This window comes from Heterodontus francisci, chromosome 10, assembly GCF_036365525.1.
Source record: "Heterodontus francisci isolate sHetFra1 chromosome 10, sHetFra1.hap1, whole genome shotgun sequence".
Taxonomy (NCBI): domain Eukaryota; kingdom Metazoa; phylum Chordata; class Chondrichthyes; order Heterodontiformes; family Heterodontidae; genus Heterodontus; species Heterodontus francisci.
This window is the reverse complement of record NC_090380.1, coordinates 16,743,918-16,764,755: the sequence shown is the minus strand read 5'-3', so window position 1 is coordinate 16,764,755 and position 20,838 is coordinate 16,743,918. Positions and strand designations below refer to the sequence as shown.

Sequence of the window (20,838 nt, the reverse complement as noted above, 5' to 3'; positions counted from 1 at the left end):
TTCTGAATGCTGCTCCATCAAAATGCTCACCTGAGTCTTCTGCAGCAGAACTCATGTGCAACCTTGCCCTCCAGCAAGCTGACACTTGCACCATCCTTTCCCGCTGCCCTGGCTGCAGCCCACTCATGCAGCCCCCACCTCTATGCTATCCTCTAAATTACATGCAGTGTCACTATCTGACCAGGTCAGTGCAAGTGCAGAATCATGCCTTGCTGTTCCTGTACAGATTGCACTTCTTGGATATCTGAAAGCAGAAAGGCACAAGGGTAAGGTTGTGGTGTGGGAAGGGTGGAAAGAAAGAGGTACATGATTACACCATCAGCAGATCGTATATTGGAAGATGAAGAGGAGGTGAAATATGAGAAGGAGGATTAGATATGAGGATACCATCACCTTCAATGGTTTGTGCGCCTCTGCTGGCCACAGCCTCAGCAATTGGTGTCCCAATAATGACTAACACCCTCTCTTCCATGGGGGTCAGGATATGCAAGCACTCCTCTATCCTTCTGGTTAGCTGCTGCTGCCTTCGGTTGTGCGTCACCTTGACCTGCAAGAGAAGGGAAGTGGGTCAGTTAGTGTCATGCTATCTATTTGGCTGTCGTGGCTGTCAAGGTTGAATACCTGGCTGTATGTGCTTACTGTGAGATGTGGGTGTGAGGCTTGCAGTAGTACTAAATATATGAGGGGTGTGGTGTAGCATGCAAATGTCAGGTATGCTTCCTGATTGATAGAGATTGTTGGTAGGTGAGTGACGGAGTGGTGTTGAATTGAACAGTGTCTGAGCTAGTGATGCAGTTGGTAAAATATGGCATTCCATGACCCAGACCACTCATGTAATGTCATTGAAGCTCTTGCAGCACTGCATTCAGGTCCTTAGGGCTTGACTCTGGGCATTGCCTGCTTCAACTATCTATTCACATGGCCATTTGACTGTCTGAAGGTTCTCCTGGCCCTCTGAAGACGCAGGACATCTCTCCACCTTTGTACCTTCTCCATCAAGACCTCCAGTGCAGGGTTGGAAAACCTTGCAATCTGCTTTCTTTCAGGTTGTCCAGGTTAGAAACAGTTGTACAACAACAACTTATATTTATATCGTGCCTTTAACCTAATAAAAAGTCCCAAGGTGCTTTACAGGAGCATTATAAAACAAAGTATAACACCAAGCCACAAAAGGAGATATGAGGTCAGAATACCAAAAGCTTGGTCAAAGAGGTAAATTTTCAGGAGTGTTTTGAAGGAGGAAAGCGTGGTGGAAAGGCAGAGAGGTGTAGGGAGGGTATTCCAGAGCTTTGGGCTTAGGTAATTGAAGGCGCAGCCACCAGTGATGGAGCGATTAAAATCAGGGAAAGTTGTAGAACAACTTCCAGCATTAGAACAACTTCCAGCATTTGCTGCATCCAAAATGCACCTCCACTTTAAAAGGCGAGGACTAGCTTTAACTGGTGCTAGCCTGTCTTGATTTAGGGCCTCCTGTTGATGCAAGCAATACATATGAACATACAAACTAGGAGCAAGAGTAGGCCATTTGGTCCCTCGAGCCTGCTTCGCCATTCCATTAGATCATGATTGATCGTTCTGTGGAGTCAACTCCACTTTCCTGCCTACCCCGATAGCCTTTGATTCCCTTGTTTGTCAAGAATCTCTATCTCTGCCTTAAAAACATTCAATGACCCTGCTTCCACCGCTCTCTGGGGAAGAGAGTTCCATAGACTCACGACTCTCTGAGAGAAAAAAATTCTCATCTCTGTCCTAAATGGGAGACCGCTTATTTTTGAACTGTGACCCCTAGTTTTAGTCTCTCCCAGAAAGGGAAACATCCTTTCCACATCCACCCTGTCAAGTCCTCTCAGGATCTTATATGTTTCAATAAGATCACCTCCCATCCTTCTAAACTCCAATGAATATGGACCCAACCTGTCCAACCTTTCCTGATAAGATAACCCTCTCATCCCAGCAATTAGTCGAGTGTACCTCTCTGAGCCGCTTCTAATGCAATTATATCCTTTCTTAAGTAAAGAGGCCAAAACTGTACACAGTACTCTAGATGTGGTCTCACCAATGCCCTGTACACTGTAACAAAACATCTCTACTTTTATATTCCATTCCCCTTGCAATAAACGACAACATTGCATTGCCTTCTTAATCACTTGCTGTACCTGCATACTAACCTTTATGTATTAGAACACCCAGATCCCTCTGCATTTCAGAGTTCTGCAATCTCTCTCCATTTAAATAATATGTACTTTTCTATTCTTCCGGCCAAAGTGGACAAGTTCACATTTGCCCATATTATATTCCATCTGGCAGATCTTTGCCCACTCATGTAACCTATCTATAATCCCTTTGAAGACTCCCTATGCCCTCTTCACAACTTACTCTACTACCTAGCTTCGTGGCATCAGCAAATTTAGCAACCATAATTCTGTCCCTTCATCCAAGTCATTGATGTAGATTGTAAAATGTTGAGGCCCCAGCACTGATCCCTGTGGCAGACCACTAGTTACAGCTTGCCAACCCAAAAATGACCCATTTATGCCTACTCTCTGTTTCCTGTTAGCTAAGCAATCCTCTATCCATGCTAATATGATATACCTTATACCATGGGCTGTTATTTTGTTTAGTAACCTTTGACGCGGCACCTTGTCAAATGCCTTCTAGAAATCCAAATAACGACATCCACAGGTTCCCCTTTATCCTCGTTGCTTGTTATTTTCTCAAAGAACTCTAATAAATTAGTCAAACACGATTTTCCTTTCACAAAATCATGTTGACTTTGTTTGATTGCATTGAGATTTTCTAAATGACTGCTATAACCTTAATAACAGATTCCATCATCTTCCCTATGACAGATATTAAGCTAACTGGCCTGTAGTTTCCTGCTTTCTGTCTGCCTCCTTTCTTGAATAGTGAATATACAAACATACGAATTAGGAGCAGGAGTAGGCCACTCGGTCTTTCGAGATTGCTCTGCCATTCAATAAATTCATGGCTGAACTGATTACTCCACATTTCTACCTACCCCGATAACCTTTCACCCCCCCTTGCTTATCAAGGATCTATCTACCACTGCCTTAAAAATATTCAAAGACTTTGCTTCCACTGCCTTTTGAGAAGAGAATTCCAAAGACTCGTGACCCTCTGAGAGAAAAACATTCTCTTCATCTCTGTCTTAAATGGGTGACCCCTTATTTTTAAACAGTGACCCCTCGTTCTAGATTTCACAAAGGAAAACATCCTTTCCACATCCACCCTGTCTTCTAAATTCCAGCAGATACAAGCCCAGCCTGTCCAATCTTTCCTCGTAAGACAGCCCGCCCGTTCCAAGTATTAGTCTAGTAAACCACCTCTGTACTGCCTCCAATGCATTTACATCCTTCCTTAAATAAGGAGACTAGTACTGTACACAGTACTCCAGATGTGGTCTGACCAATGCCCTGTATAACTGAAGCATAACTTCCCTACTTTTGTATTCAATTCCCCTCGCGATAAACAATAATATTCTATTAGCTTTCCTAATTACGTGCTGTACCTGCATACTAACCTTTTGCGATTCATGCACTAGGACACCCAGATCCCTCTGCATTTCAGAGCTCTGCAATCTTTCACCATTTAGAGAATATGCTTTTTTATCCTTCCTGCCAAAGTGGACAATTTCCCACTTTCCCACTTTCCCACATTATACTCCATTTGCCAGGTCTTTGCCCACTCACTTAACCTATCATGTCCGTTTGTAGCCCCCTTATGTTCTCTTCACAAGTTACTTTCCTACCTATCTTAGTGAAGTTACATTTGCTATTTTCCATTCTGATGGAAACTTTCCAGAACCTAGGGAATTTTAGAAAATTAAAACCAATGCATCCACTATCTCAGCAGCCACTTCATTTAAGACCCTAGGATGAAGTCCATCAGGACCTGAGGACTTGCCAGCTTTTAGTTCTAATAATTTTCTCAGTACCCTTTCCTTGGTAATGGTAATTGTTTTACTTTCCTCCCTCCCTTTCTACTCTTGAATAACAATTATTTCTGGGAAGTTATTTGTATTATCTACAATGAAGACAGATGCAAAAAATCTGTTTAATTCCTCTGCCGTTCCCATATTTTCCATTACTAACTCCCAGGCACACTCTCTAGAGGACTAACACTCACTTTACTTACGCTTTTACTTTTTGAATACCTGTAGAAACGCTTACAAATAGTTTTATATTTCTAGCTCGCTTTCTCTCATACTCTAATTTCTATTTCATTCTTTGCTGTTTTTTATATTCTGTCCAATCTTCTGACCTGCCAGTTCTCTTTGCTGAATTGTATGCTTTTTCTTTCAATTTGATACAATCTTTAACTTTCTTAGGTAGCTATGGATGGTGTGTCCTTCCCCTGGGGTCCTTCTTTCTCAGTGCGGTTAGCGCTGTCTGCATGTAATCAGCAGGCAGCACGAAGTTGGCATGCAGGCTGCATCACATTGTTTGAGCACAGGTTAATTGCACATCATGATCCCTGTGCCCATTTTTGGGGCTATTGAATTTAGCCCTCACTGTTTCCCCTGGCTGGTAAGTCAGAGGCCGGAATTTTACGTCCCCCCTCCCCCCCACAAAGAGCAGGATTGTGGCGGGGGGTGGGCAGGGTGGTGTAAAATGGAGCAGGAGGCTCGGGGGGCCCTTCCCGACCTGCTGCTGCCTCCACCGCCATTTTCGCAGGGCGGAGGTAGTGACAAATGGCCCGCCCACGCCATGCAAGGCCCTTAAGTGGCCAGTTAACGACCACGTAAGGGCTTCCCTCCACCACGGGGATTCTACCCTTGGCTGGCGGGTGGCCAGGCCCGAGAAAAAACGCCTGACAAAAGCAGGTGGCTTTCTGAGGGCCTGGAGTGGGGGGGCCCTCCTGATCTGGCACCCTGTGCCCGATGGAGGGCTGCCCCTGAAGCCTCAACCAGGCCCAACACGCTCCCTCCCCCCCCACCGTCCCCCCCAATTGACCACCCTTGCCTTGACGGGGTCCAACCGATTGCCCCGAGCGAGGCCCCGAAAACTTACTGGTTGTCTGTGGCTCCCCGACATCTTCCGTCTTCAGCTGGGTTGCAGTCCCAGCAGTGGCTACCGCTCCCGGTGGTGTTGCTGGGACAGAGAGCTGCTGTCCGGCAGCTCTGTTAGGTGGGACCTCCTGTCTCAATGAGGTGGAAGTCCCACCTCAGACCAATTAAGGGCCTGGGAACCGCAAAATGCAGCCTGGATCCCCAGGCCAGGTGGAGGCCGGATCGTCACCGACTTTTCAGTTGGACAGAAGCTGTCCACCGAGGGTAAAATTCCAGCTATAGAATCATTACAGCACAGGAGATGGCCATTTTACCCATTGAGTACATACGGCTCTTTGTGGAGTATTCTAGTCAGTCCCATTCCCCTGCTCTATTCCTGTAGCCCTGCAAGATTATTTCCCTCATGTGCTCAACCAATTTCCATTGGAAATTGTTTGTCGTCTTTGCTTCCATCACCCAAACTCCTAACCTCTATCACCTAGAAGGACAAGGGCAGAAGATGCATAGGAACACCACCAACTTCCCCTCCAAGCCACACACCATCCTGACTTGGAACTATATCGCCATTCCTTCACTGTCACTGGGCCAAAGTCCTGGAACTCCCTTCTTACCAGCACTGTTGGTGTACCTGCACCCGAAGAACTGCAGCGGTTCAAGAAAGTGGGTCAGCACAACCTTCCCAAGGGCAATTAGGGATGGATAATAAATGCTGGTCCAGCCGGCGATGTCCACAACCCACGAATGAATAAGAAAAGGCTGCGTTAGCTGACAGCTGGCGAAGTACTGGCACATGCACAAATGCAGCTTCATCGATAGAAACATCACTGGCTGCAACGTCTCAGGCAGCTGCCAGTAATAAAAATGGCACTACTCAATTTAATACAAAAAAGAATTGAACCTAAACTCCCTCACCCCGCAATGGATGCGATTGGTGCCCCACATCCCCCCCACTCCCAACAGTACCCTTTCGTGATTGCCACATCTGTTCCCCGCTCCCTCCTGTGGTTACCGCCTCAATTGCTGCATTCCGTTTTCCACTCCCTCCCGCACTCGCCTTCTTGGCACTCCATCTCGCCTCTCCCGACTGCTTGTCCCTCCACCCAGGCGTTCTCTCCTATGCCCGATTGATTGCCGTTCCCTCACGCCACTCACTTCCTGCCTCACCACCCAGAGAAGCGGTGGGTTGGGGAGGGGTGGCGGGGCAGCGTGCGGGGTGCTAGAGACAAGGCGGGAAGCGAGCGGGGGGATGGAGTGGCGACCATTCGGGCGCAGGAGGGAACAGCGGGATGGAGGGCCGAGATGCAGCAGCGAGCAGGCGGGCGCGGGACAGAACGGTAAGAGGGAACGGGGAAGAGAACCAGAAATTGAAGCCGCTTTCCAAAACGCATGCTGGAGGCTGACGTCTCTTTGCGTGATGACATATCGCGTGCATGTACACATTAGTGCTGGCCAAGCTGGCAAATCTCGGGTGCATTTTGTGCATACACAAGGATGAATATGTTTCACACAAGTGCGCAGTTCAGACTGCAGTGATGATGTTGGAGTTTGGCTGCATTATCAGGAGACACTCCGTAAAAAAAAAAGTTATCCAGTAGCCATTGTGGTAACACTTCAAGTGGTACAGGCAAAGGCACACGGAATGCACAAAGGCGATTAGAATATGGTGTGATTTGATTTATAAATTTGTTTGCAATGATTATTTTGTGGTCACTTTTAGTTTGCATTGTGGCCAAGAGAACGATGTATTGGTCAGCGACAGAGGGAAGATGAGGATTGTGGGATTGTTGGTAAATGGGGAATTGGAGTTGCGGTTATTCGTATCACACTCGAATTAGTTCTTCACAGGCAGAAAGGGACTTTCTAGATTGGCGCCTCCCTTCCTCTTGCTCCTCCTCTTCCTCCTCTTCATCCTCTTCATCATGCTTCTCCTCCTCAGTTACTAGCCGAATAGTTTATGATGGGAATATTGTGCACTATGCAGCAGACCATCACGAATCCTCAGACTCGCTCAGCTGAGTACTGCAGAGCTCCTCCAGAGCAATCCAGGCAGCGGAGGAGTTGTTTTAGCATGCTGAATGGTCTGTTTTATCTCATTTCTTGCGGCAGCATGACTCTCATTGTATGCATGCTGCGCACATGTGTGGGTTGTGAAGCGGAGTCATGAGTCATGTGGTCAGCAGACAATTCACCTCAATCAGTAGCCATCCTTTGATTTTTTTTTTATTCATTCATGGGATGTGGGCATCACTGGCTATGCCAGCATTCATTGCCCATCCCTAATTGCCCTTGAGAAGGTGGTGGTGAGCTGCCTTCTTGAACCACTGCAGTCCATTTGGGGTAGGTAGACCCACAATGCTGTTAGGAAGGGAGTTCCAGGATTTTGACCCAGCGACAGTGAAGGAACGGCGATATAGTCCCAAGTCAGGATGGTGTGTGACTTGGAGGGGAACTTGCAGGTGGTGGTGTTCCCATGTATTTGCTGCCCTTGTCCTTCTAGTTGGTAGAGGTCGCAGGTCACACTGCTGCTACTGTGTGTCGGTGGTGTTGAGCTTCTTGAGTGTTGTTGGAGCTGCACCCATCCAGGCAAGTGGAGAGTATTCCATCACACTCCTGACTTGTGCCTTGTAGATGGTGGATAGGCTTTGGGGAGTCAGGAGGTGAGTTACACGCCTCAGGATTCCTAGCCTCTGACCTGCTCTTGTAGCCACGGTATTTATATGGCTTCTCCAGTTCAGTTTCTGGTCAATGGTTGCCCCTGGGATGTTGATAGTGGGGGATTCAGCGATGGTAATGCCGTTGAATGTCAAGGGGAGATGGTTTGATTCTCTCATGTTGGAGATGGTCATTGCCTGGCACTTGTGTGGCGCGAATGTTACTTGCCACTTATCAGCCCAAGCCTGGATATTGTCCAGGTCTTGCTGCATTTCTACACAGACTGCTTCAGTATCTGAGGAGTCACGAATGGTGCTGAACATTGTGCAATCATCAGCAAACATCCCCACTTCTGACCTAATGATTAAAGGAAGGTCATAGATGAAGTGGCTGAAGATGGTTAGGCCTAGGACACTACCCTGAGGAACTCCTGCAGTGATGTCCTGGAGCTCAGATGATTGACCTCCAACACTTCGGATAAACATTAGCTGTGCATATGCTATCACCTTCACCAATACAGCGTACAGCTTGATTCATGGCAGAAATGGTCACGGTGGATGCTATCATGGCCCCTGAATGGCATTCGTAGCATCCAAGCAATGGGGCACAACCAAGCCTAAATTTGTGCCCTCAATCTTTTGGGGAGAGCTGGTAATAGTATTTGCGGTGCCAACCCTCCTGGATTGTCAAGAATGGAATATGAATGTCCCGGGCGTTGCTGCTAGCCATATAGGAGAAAAGTAGAGATATGTGTCTGTAGTTTGCACTGGAGGACTTCTTTTGCATTCACACCGGCATGCTCCCAATTCTTAAAACTTCTCACACAAACCACAAGCAAAGACACTCAATTAGAGTGAACCCAGCCATTATAATGTAAATGTAATAACATTTGAAAACAGCTGCCAAGTGTGACATGACTGGATGCCACGTGATCATACATCACACATTCAAACGTCCAGAGTTGGCAACCATATTCCAATTAGAGAATCAGGAATTCTGTGTATTTTTAAATGTAAGGAATAAAGCAGAAAATACATGTTGTTTGCTGACATAATTTCAGAAAATAATTGACAATATTACAATATTTTATTTTTTATTTGCAAGAGGCCCCAAGGTCCAATAGTGAATAGCTTTTTTTTGTACTGTTACGACTGAGGCGGGAGGAGTGCACTGTTAATTCGATCCCATCTTTCCACAGGTGACAAAATATCGCTAAATTTTCCAACTTCCCGAAACAGCCAATTTGATACTCCATTTGTCCCTAGAATAAAGCACACCAACCAGGTTTCTTCAATAAACAAAATTATCTGTTTATTATAAAACCAAGTCTTAACCAACAATGAAGTAAATATATATGCGAATCAAAATATTAAAGCCCCGTATTATTACCCTAGCCCTCACACACACACACACACACACACACACACATACATCCAAAAACTGGTTAACTGTGGAAAAAAAGGGATTTCTATTTACTGCTGTTTCAAAGGAATAAAAAAATAACTTATACTGAAGCGAAGAGATGGAAGTCCTTTGGTTTGGCGAGGTGTTCCAAAGTCGAATAGTTGCTACCACTCAATGTCTTTCCAGACGAGGTTGATGAACAGTCTATTTTGGTAGGTGTTGAAAGAAATTCAACTGCAGAAGCTTCACATAGATCTTCCATCAGGTGTGCAGCAACAGGTGTCAGTTCTCACACACATTTGATGCAAACGTTCTTTTTAAAGATGCAAGGTTTCTGCAAGCGTTCAGGGTTTCTTAAAAACTGCAGGGGACAAGAGTCCCACTTCATACAGGGTTTTGCTTTTCCCTAGCAGGGATTCTTCAGAGAGAGGTAATAGTTATCTGTTTTTTCTTCTGATCTCCTGGCAGGTCCCTATGCAGATTCCAACTGCTTGTTTTTAGTCCAAAAACCAGCATCTTTTAACAGTTCAAAGTGAAACTAACTTTTTTCAAGCAAGTCTCATGCTAAGTCATAAATTCTCTCTTGTCACAACAAAGGGTAGCTCTTAGATCAAAAACCCCTGCAATGTCTACTGGAAATCAGATGCTTTCCAGAGCAACTTGTTTACAAGACAACCTTCTTTGAAAAAAAATCACCAAAGGTCAAACTCTTCACTGTTAAAAATACAGATTCCAAGTTTCAACAACAAATATATAGAAATTCCATAACAATACAATTTGTTGGACACTCTGCAATCAATATTTTGATACTTTGTTATTTGTGAGGAAGTATTTCCACAACAACAACTTATATTTACATAGCACCTTTAAAGTAGTCAAATATTTCAAGGCACTGCATAGGAGTGTTATCAAGCAAAATTTGACACCAAGCCACGTAAGGAGATATTGGGACAAGTGACCAAAAGCTTGGTCAAAGGGACAGTTTTTAAAGAAAGTCTTAAAGGAGGAGAGAGAGATAGAGAATTGGAAATTTGGGGAGGGAATTCCAGAGCTTAGAACCAAGGCATTAGATGACAGAGCAGCAAATGGAGGAACAATGAAAATCAAGGATGCAGATGAGGGCAGAATTGGATGAGCGAAGAGATCAACACAGAAATTTGGTCCAGTTTTAGTTCATCGTAAAATTTCAAGCACTCCAATTTGTAGATATCAAAGAAATGGTATTGAATTAAGCTTTGTGACAACTGAAAAGTAAAAATTGTTCCTTGCTTAGGCAGAATGTGCAGTGCTCATACAGGCTACATAATACTGTAGTTCCAGTCCAGCAATCTTTTTAGAGTCTTTGGTAACTCGATTAATCTTAAAAAGATATATATTTTTTTAAACAGGCTATTCCTCTTACCAAATCTCCAGTCTCTGAACGTTGCCTACAACAAGATTCCTTTTATTTCCAATGACATTAGAAACCTAAGGTTCGTGATGATTTTTTTATCATTAACATAGCACCTTTTACCATCTTGGTATTTTCAGTGATATATCAATACAGGTTAGCTTTCAGTAAAGAATCTGATTCTGAATTATTTTGAAAACCATTAACATTTCATTTATATTTACATAAACGATTTGGACACAGGAATCGGAAGTACAACTTCAAAAGTTAAAGGTGACACCAAATTGGGGGATATACTTAATATTGAGGAAGGTAGTGACAAAATACAAGAAGACATCAATAAACTTGCAGAATGCGTGTGTGAATGGCAAATTAATTTCAATATAGATAAGTGTGGTCGTGCATTTTGGGAGGAGAAATAAGGAGGTCACATACTTGTTGCAAAATAAGAGTCTTAATTAAGTAGAGGAGCAAAGGAATTTGAAGTACAGATTCACAAATTATTAAAAGTGGAATACAGGTTAACAAGGTTATGAAAAAGACACTGGGGTTCATTTCTGGAGGAATAGAATTGAAAAATAGAGAAGTTGTGTTAAACTTATATATAACCTTGGTTAGTCTGCACAGAGTACTGTGCACAATTCTGATCTCCATGTTATGAAAATATAGAGGCATAACAGAAGGTGCAAAAAAAATTTACTAGGATGATGCCAGAACTGAAAAGCTATAACTATCAGGAAAGACTGAGCAGACTATAGCAATTTTCGCTATGAAAGAGTGGCCTAACAGAGGTCTTTAAAATTATGAAGGTGTTTGATAGGGTAGATATAGAGATATTTCCACTTGTGGGGAAGTTCAAAATGGTCATAAATATAAGATGATCATGAACAAGTTTTATAAGGAATTCAGGAGAAATTTTTTTACCCAAAGAGTAGTTAAAATGTGGAACTTGCTACCACAGCATAGAATCATAGAATGACACAGTACAAAAGGAGACTGATCAGACAATTGTGCCTATGTTAGCTCTTTGGTAGAGCTATCTAATTAATCCCACACCCCTGCTCTTTCCTCATAGTCTGTATTTATTTTCCCTTCAAGAACTTATCCAATTTTGTTTTGTATGTTACTATTAAATCTGCTTCTGCCACTCTTTCAGGCAGTATGTTCCAGAGTACAACTCATTGTGTATAAGAAGTGTTTCCTCATATCACTCCTGGTTCTTTCACCAATCCTGTTAAAGCTGTGTCCTCTGGTTACCGAACCTTCTTCCACTGGAAACAATTTATCTTTATTTACTGTATTAAAACCATTCATGATTCTGAACACATCTATCAAATCTCCTCCTACCCTTCTCTGCTCTAAGGAGAACAACCCCAGCTTCTTCAGTCACTCCACATAACCAAAGTCCCTCATCCCTGATATCTTCCTAGTAAATCTCTTCTGCACCCTCGCCAAGACATCTTTCCTGAAGTGCAGTGCCCAGAACTGAGCACAATACTCCAGCTGAGGCCTAACCAGTGTTTTATAAAAGTTTAGCACAACTTCCTCTATTAATAAAGCTGAGGATCCCATATGCTTTTTTAAGTGTCATACAGGCCCCCACCTGCCAAGAATGAGGCACACATATTTCGCCACATGAACATTGATTTTTAAACTGTTACTGGAATAAAGAAAGAAATTGTTTTAAAAAAACCCACCAGACCCTTGACTGGAAAGACATTTGCATAGTAACAGGCAGTACTTGGAAAGGACAAAGGGGCTTCTCCCTGCTCCAATTTAATCCACAATATACTTTTGATTACCAGGCGTTGAAGTTGGAGAGGCGAGCGTTCCTGGTTAACTACTAAGATGGCCAAATACACAAACCGATGTAGTCAGACCAGTTTAAACACATTACTAACTGGCTGTTGGAGTTTTTTTGAATTTGAACTTGCCACAGAGTTTTAAAACTCAGAAAGCTGTTTGCTCCTGGACTGAAAAGCCCTTTCTCCTGTCTGCTCTCATCTCGCTCTCACCAGCTTCGGAAACCATTGAAGACATATGAACCCCAAGAGAGAAAAGTCTCCTATAGTGGACAAGGTTTAAGAAGAATACTGGACCCCAACGAAAAGCAAGACTGCCTACAATCAAGGACCCTACAGCGAGCTCAAAGCACAGTAAAAAAAACCCTCTTCAGAGATTGCCTCAAACCTCTCCACTATTTTTCTTCTGCTGTTTTCTGTCTCTATTCGCATGTACGTATCACGTATGCATGTTAGCGAGGTGCGCAGCGTGTATTCTTAGGCATTAACTGAATTAGAGTTTAATAGTTGGAAAGCGGTGAACAAGGATTCACCAAGGGAGAGCTCAAAACACAGTGTGTTTAAAAATTAAATCCTGTTACAATAAGACCAGGTGAAGGCTGAAAGAGACCCCTAGACACCTTTCTCACCTGGTCGTAACATAACAATCTTCTCAACTTCTTCTGTCACCTTCAAAGATTTCTGTACATCCACCCCAAGGTCTCGCTTTTCCTGCACCCCCTTTAAAATTGTACCATTTAGTTCCTATTGCTTCTCCTCAATCTTCCAACCAAAATTTATCACTTTGTACTTCTCTGTTAAATTTGATTTGTCAGGTATCTGCCCAGTTCATCAATCTATGTCCTCCTGATGTTTGGTATTACCCTCCCCATTGCTTATTACTTTTCCAAGTTTCATATCACCTGCGACCTTTGAAATTATGCCCTGTTGTTGCCCCTCTTATTTACTTTTTCAGTTCTCTATATTTTCTGTACTCAGCTTGATTCTGTACCATATTCTGAACATTACAATTGTCATAAGCCTCTTTTATCTGTCTAATTTTAATCTTTATATTGTTATGACCAGGTGAGAAATGTGTCTAGGGGTCTTTTGCTGTCTTTACCTGGTCCTATTGTAACAGGGTTTTATTTTTAAACACACTTGTTTTGAGCTCCCCCCTTTTGTGAATCCTTGTGCACAGCTTTCCAATTATAAGGCAAATAAACCAACACACCAGATTTTCTCAGGTATAAAGGAGAAACATGAAGTTTATTAAAACTTAAACTCTAATACAGTTAACGCCTACGGATATACGACGCACCCACGCTAGCATGCACACGCAATATACACATGCAAATAGGGACAGAAAAAAGGAGAGGAAAATATAGTAGAGAGGGGTTTGAGGCAATATCAGAAGAGTTTCTTGTTTACTGTGCTTCATTTGATTGTAGGTAATCTTGCTGTTCGTCGGGGCCCAGTGTTCTTCTTAAACCTTGTTCACTTAGGAGAGTTTTCGCTCTTTTAGGTTCACTTGTTTTCAATGGATTCCAAAGCTGGTGAGAAACGAGATGAAAGAAGACAGGAGAGAGGTCTTCTCAAACCAGGAGCCAGGAGCTTTCTGAATTCAAATCCCTTGTTGGAAGTTCAAATCTCAACAGCCAGTTAGTCATGTGACTAAATGTGGTCTGACCACTTCTTATGTGTTTGTGAATTCTGCTATCTTAGCAGTCAACTTGGAATGCTAGCTCCTCCCATCTTCAGCGTCTGATAATCAATAGTCCATTGTTGGTTGAATGGGTCAGGGCATGGTCCTTGTTCCAACTCTGCTAGTTACTATGCAAATGTCTTTCCAGTCAGGGGCTTGCAATTTTAAGTTTTAATGTTCATGTGGTGAAATCATGTGTGTCTCAGTCTTAGCAAGCGGGGGGTTTGCCTGACAATATCTTTAGTCATCCAGGGAGCTCCAGCTTTGGATGCCCTTTCATTCCCTCTCATGGGAATATTTCTGCTCTGTATCCAAACCATCTCTTTGAAGGCCTTCATTGTTCAATTACTGCTTTGCCTACCAATTGTATTAGATCGCTTTTCAACTTGTCGAAATTCTTCTGCAGTCAAGTATTTTTATGTATGATTGTGCCTTGTCCTTTTCCATAAGTATTTTAAATCTGATGATATTATGATCATTGGTCTCCAAACATACTCCCATTGAAACATGTTGCACTTGCCCCTCTTCATTACCCAGAACTAGCTTCAGCACTGCTTCCTTTCTTGTTGGGCTGGAAACATACTGATCAAGAAAGTTCCCTTTTACACATTTCAGGAATTCCTTCCTCTTTCCCTGTTTATATTAGAATAATTGAAGTCCTTCATTATCACTACATAGTTCTTACATCTTTCTGTAATTTGCCTGTAAATTTGCTCCTCTATCTCCTTCCCACTATTTGATGGCCTATAATATACACTGAGTAATGTGCAGTGTTGTGCTGTGTTCTTACGTCTTCATTAAAGATAACTGTAGGCGTAATATTCAGATTCAACACAAACATTATTTATTGTCTTATACATTGCATGATCTAGGTACAGATCTTTTCCTTGCCAGTGTATGTCTCTGCTCTTGATAAAGCCATGTGCTGAATGAGTCTCTCAAAATGATGTCTTCTCCTTATATTTATATCTGATGATGTCATCAGTTGCATCAGTGGCCTTGTCATTTAAAGGTACAGTTTCTTAAAGGTGAAGTCACCACTGCACTACAATACACAGTGTACTAGCACCTCTATTGTTCCTTAACTTGAACCAAATATACTCTGTCTTTGACCCTTCAACTACATCCTTCTCCAGTGCTATAATGGTTTTTATGATCAATACTGCCACCCCACCCCCTTGTTTTCCTTCCCTATCTATCCTCAATACCTTGTAGCCAGAAATACTAAGTTCCCAGTTCTCCTCTCCTATGAGTCAGGTCTTTCTTATTGCCACTATATCCTAGTCCCCTGATAACTTGTCCCTGCAGCTCACCAACCTTATTTACCATGTTACGAGCATTTACGTACATGCACTTCAAACCCATCTTAGATTGCCTCATATGATATAGTTGAGGCGCATAGATGTATTTAAGGGGAAGTTAGATAAGTACATGAGGGAGAAAGAAACAGAAGGTTATACTGATAGGGTAAGGTGAAGTAGGGTTGGAGGAGGCTCGTGTAGGAGCATAAATACTGGCATAAACCAGTTGATCTGGATAGTCTGTTTCTGCGCTGTAAATTCAATGTAATTTAATGAGGTGAGGTCAGAGTGACTGCCTTCAATGTAATTTAATGAGGTGAGGTCAGAGTGACTGCCTTGACATCAAGGCAGCATTTGACCGAATACGGCATCAAGGAGCCCTAGCAAAACTGGAGTCAATGGGAATTGGGGAAAACTCTCCGCTGGTTGGAGTCAAACTAGCGCAAAAGAAGATGGTTGTGGTTCTTGGAGGTCAATCATCTCAGCTTCAGGACATCACTGCAGGAGTTCCTCAGGGTATTGTCCTAGGCCTAGCCATCTTCAGCCACTTCATCTATGACCTTCCTTTAATCATAAGGTCAGAACTGTGATGTTTGCTGATGATTGCACAATGTTCAGCATCATTCACAACTCCTCAGATACTGAAGCAGTCCAAGTAGAAATGCAGCAAGACCTGGACAATATCCAGGCTTGCACTGATAAGTGGCAAGTAACATTCGTGTCACACAAGTGCCAGGCAATGACCATCTTCAACAAGAGAGAATCTAACCATCTCCCCTTGACATTCAATGGCATTACGAATGCTGAATTCCCCACTATCAACATTCTGGGTTGACCAGAAACTGAACTGGAGTAGTCATATCAATATCATGGCTACAAGAGCAGATCAGAGGCTGGGAATCCTGTGGCGAGTAACTCACCTCCTGACTCCCCAATGCCTGTCCACCATCTACAAGGCGCACTCATGTCAGGAGTGTGATGGAATACTCTCTTCTTGCCTGGATGGGTGCAGTTCCAACAACACTCAAGAAGATCAACACCATCCAGGACAAAGCAGACCACTTGATTGGCACCCCATTCACAAACATTCACTCCCTCCACCACCGACACACAGTGGCAGCAGTGTGTACCATCTACAAGATGCACTGCAACAATGCACCAAGGCTCGTTAGACAGCACCTTCAAACCAGCGACCTCTAACACCTAGAAGGATAAGAGCAGCAAATGCATGGGAACATCACCACCTGCAAGTTCCCCTCAAGGCCACACACCATCCTGACTTGGAACTATATCACCGTTCCTTCACTGTCGCTAGGTCAAAATCCTGGAACTCCCTTCCTATTAGCACTGTAAATGTACCTACCCCACATAGACTGCAGCGGCTCAAGAAGGCAGCTCATCACCATCATCTCAAGGGCAATTGGGGATGGCCAATAAATACTGGCTTAGCCAGCAATGCCCACATCCCATGAGCGAATAATAAAAAAAAAATTGGGCCATCTGTTTCTAAGATATAATGATGATGTAAAGTTTTTTTTCCTTGTGGATTTACTGCATAGTAAAGATTTTTTTCAAATTCTTTCAGGGGTTGTGAGCGTTGCTGGCAAAGCCAGCATTTGTTGCCCCTCCCTAATTGCCCTTGAGAAGGTGGTGGTGAGCTGCCTTCTTGAACTGCTGCAGTCCATGTGGTGTAGATGTACCCACTGTGCTGTTAGGCCATCCGGTTTTATTCCTTTGTGACTTTTTTGTAGCAGTTTAATACAACTGTGGCACAGTGGCGCATTGGCTAGCACCGCAGCCTCACAGCTCCAGGGACCCGGGTTCGATTCTGGGTACTGCCTGTGTGGAGTTTGCAAGTTCTCCCTGTGACTGCGTGGGTTTTCGCCGGGTGCTCTGGTTTCCTCCCACAGCCAAAAGACTTGCAGGTTGATAGGTAAATTGGCCATTGTAAATTGCCCCTAGTGTAGGTAGGTGGTAGGGAATATGGGATTACTGCAGGGTTAGAATAAATGGGTGGTTGTTGGTCGGCACAGACTCGAAGGGCCTATTTCAGTGCTGTATTTCTTCAAAAAAAAACTGAGTGGCTTGCTAGGCCACATCAGAAGGCAGTTAAGAGTCAACTACGTTGCTATGGATCTGGAGTCACATGTAAGGTAGACTGCATAAGGACAGCAAGTTTCTTTCCCTAAAGGACATTAATGAACCAGATATGTTTTTACAACAATCCAGTGGTTTCACGATCACCATTACTGATAGTAGCTTTTTATTCCAGATTTATTAATTAATTGATATAGTGACTAAAAGTCAGCTTATCCGCTGCATTTAAACAATCAAATCTCACTGTAGTAAAGATCAAGTATTTTCAGTATATGACTGATTCACTTTTCATGTGTTTTTTAAGTTAATTGTGCTTCAGGTTATTTCTTTGAATATAGTGAATTTACACATCTGTTATTGGTTCCATAGACTATATTAATTTTAATTGGTGACTTTTACATTGATCTAATAAAGAAGATAGAGTATTAATTTTATTAATTATAACTTTCCTTTTCTTGATGAAACTCCTGTTATGCAGAAAACTTCAATATTTAAATGTTGAAGGAAATGAGCTGATAACATTGCCATGTGGCCTCCTCCAACTCCAGCTAAAGCATGTGCGAGTGGCAAATAATTACATGCATCCTTTGTTTTGGGAAAAAAACGCTCGGAACCAACCACAACAACTGACTCATCTAGCTGCTCTTACTTTCTCCAAGAACCACTTGAGTCAGCAGTACACAAATATTACTAAGGAGGTGCAAGATATCCTGAACAAGTAAGTATCTTTACACTAGACTGAGATAATAGGTTCAGTTTTCACTTGCACTGTCCAATTCTAGTACCGAGGCTTTCACAGATATACCTGATACACATTACAGGGCAATGGTGCCTGTTATTATGCAGGCTTCTCCCATTCCTTTTCTCTTGCCCAACATGAAAGTCAGTTCCCTTAGACAGACCCACATGCAGCTTATGAACTGAAGCTGGATATTGAATGCAGAGTAATCTGGGATAGTATTTCCTGGGCGAATGATAAATCAATTCATTATCTCTCAATTACATGTAGCATCCACATTACTTTAGAAAATGATTACTATCAGTCACACCAGACACTTTGATACAGGTTTATTCACAGACAGTCATTTGCAGCAGAAAGCAGTAACAACAGTGAAGCCAATCCAACTAATAGAGCAGCTTCCAACCAGCTCATGAAAGAGGTAACCAGATAAACCAGTTAAGTTTCTTTGGATGTTTTTCCTTGATGATTTTTCAAACAAAAGATAAGCATTTCTGGGAAGGGGAGTCACTACTCAATTCCTGCTTGTTCTAGTTTCTCAAAATTACATAAGCATTCCTACCATCACATCATGTTCCTCTCCCTGCACACCCCAACCACCTCACTGCCACTCCCTCCATCTGTTGTGGTTAGTTCAAAACCATGAATAATTGGTATATTAAAGGTGCTTGATTTTTATGCACACAACGCACATTGAAATACAATCTTAGCTTTTGATATATCAATCCTTTCTTAAAATGTGATTTATTCTAACTTTCCACATTTTATAGTCAGTGTTTCACTATAGGTATCACACATCTATATTTGCAGATGGAAATTAACAAGGATTTCAGTTGTCACTTATGTTTGATACTTTGCTGGTATAGCTCAAACCCTACTATACATTGAAGGAAACAAAGATAGTGACCCAAAATGATATCAAATGAAAGCAACCTATCTGTATCAAGTTCTATCATACTTATCAACAACTGATGCTGAAGGGGAATCGGTGAGAATTTCTGATCAAAAATCCCCAACCTCAGAGCTGGATTTTCCTGGCTGGGTTGGAATCCTGATGCCGGCCTCAATTCAACGTCAGAAACCCCAAAGTGGCTGCTGCAGGACGTTGGTCACAATCTTCCTGGAGGCGACCAATTAAGGAACTGCCTCTGGGAGCCCCATCCAATTAAGGATGATGGTCGGACCAGGGAACCGGCAGGCCCAATAGGAGGGCAAGGTGGGTGCTGCTGAGGCAGGCAGGAGATCGCAAGTATTATGAAATGGTCATAAAATAAGTGTGACCACAGCTGTCAAGCCATCATTGTGGAGGTGAAGCCCTTCCACATGATGGCCTGTGGCGCGCTGACCCCTGTGGCTAGGGGTGTGAGGGGGAATTTAAAGGAGATGGATCCCGATGGCGTCACTACCTTACCCCCAAGTGAGGATGCAATTGGGCATAATTGGTTACCTCCCACTGCTGAGTGGGTAGCCAGTGCCAGTCAGAACGGCAGAATCGCTCGGTCCCTATGTGAGAATCTATAATTTTGCTCCTAGTCTTGCCTCAATGAGACCCAGACGGGATTGGGAAAATTCAGCACACAGTGTACAGCAGAGTTGGATCCCTGACAAGTACAAGTTGGGAGTACTAAATCAGGGAAGAAGAGAACTTTCATGAACTGGTGGATGAAAGGAGAAGAAATATTTTAATGGCAAACCAATTTCCTTTTGGGAGAGCCTATCAACATCCCCAGTCTCCCTTTGTTCCAGCAACTTCAGCCTTTTTTCCTGCAGAATGACAAAAATACGCTCAACATTTGTGAATTAATTATTAGGGTCCTGACTTTATATTGAAACATATTACACTTTAAACCAAAAATTCCATGTTGGCAAATAGTCAAACTTCTTGAAACATAGTATATCTGCTGCACTTTGGAAAGGTCCTTTGAGTGTGAGGCCTCTGGATTGCCTGGAAAGACTGGTTTCCTGCTTCTATGCAATACATATAACTGTGTCATCTGTGGCCCAGTTGGTAGCATCCTCACCTCTGAGTTACAGGTTGTGGGTTTAGGTCCTGTTCCTACTCTTATAGATAGAAATCGAGGCTGGCACTCCAGTGTAGTAAGACCACAATGTTGGAGGCGCTGTCTTTTGGATGAGATGTTAAACCGAGACCGTACCTACCCTTTTAGGTGGACGTAAAAGATCCTGTGGCACTAATTTGAAGAAGAGCAGGGACGTTATCTCCAGTGATAATAAAAACAGAAAGAGCTGAAAATACTCAGCAGGTCTGGCAGCATATGTGGAGAGAGGAACAGAGTTAATGTTTCAGATTTCTAGCATCTGCAGTATTTTGCTTTTTTAGAGTTATCCCCAGTGTCCTGGCCACCATTTATCCCTCAATCAACATTATAAAAACAGATTACAAAAGCACATTATCTGGTCACTGTCACATTGCTGTTTGTGGGAACTTGCTGTGTGTAAATTGGCTACCATGTTTCCTACATTACAACAATGACTACACTTCAAAAGCACCTCATTGACTGCAAAGAATTTTGGGACATCCTGAGGTCATGTAAGATGCTGTATCAATGCAAGTCTTCCTTACCATGGCTTCCGATCACCTCAAGCTTTTATTTAAGCAGTTTCATATGTGTAAAATTTGAAAACTCTTAATATACCACAGAAGTCCACAGGCTGCATGGAAACCTGCACAAGAGACATGCCACTCCTATGCCTCATACCCTTGAACCTTTATTCCAGC

At 43.0% G+C, this 20,838-nt stretch overlaps 1 protein-coding gene across 7 annotated transcripts in view; it reads left to right on the top strand.

Annotated features, from left to right (window-relative positions):
- The window catches only part of LOC137374312 (leucine-rich repeat-containing protein 63-like), a 126,136-nt gene that overhangs the window by 58,614 nt on the left and 46,684 nt on the right, over positions 1 to 20,838 (top strand). For 6 of the 7 annotated variants that reach the window (XM_068040168.1, XM_068040164.1, XM_068040169.1 and 3 more), the window contains 2 exons: positions 10,474 to 10,557; positions 17,838 to 18,077. In XM_068040168.1, coding sequence (XP_067896269.1) covers positions 10,474 to 10,557; positions 17,838 to 18,077 — 324 coding nt within the window. The remainder of the gene's footprint in view (positions 1 to 10,473; positions 10,558 to 17,837; positions 18,078 to 20,838) is intronic. The other variant, XM_068040166.1, reaches the window with a different exon arrangement.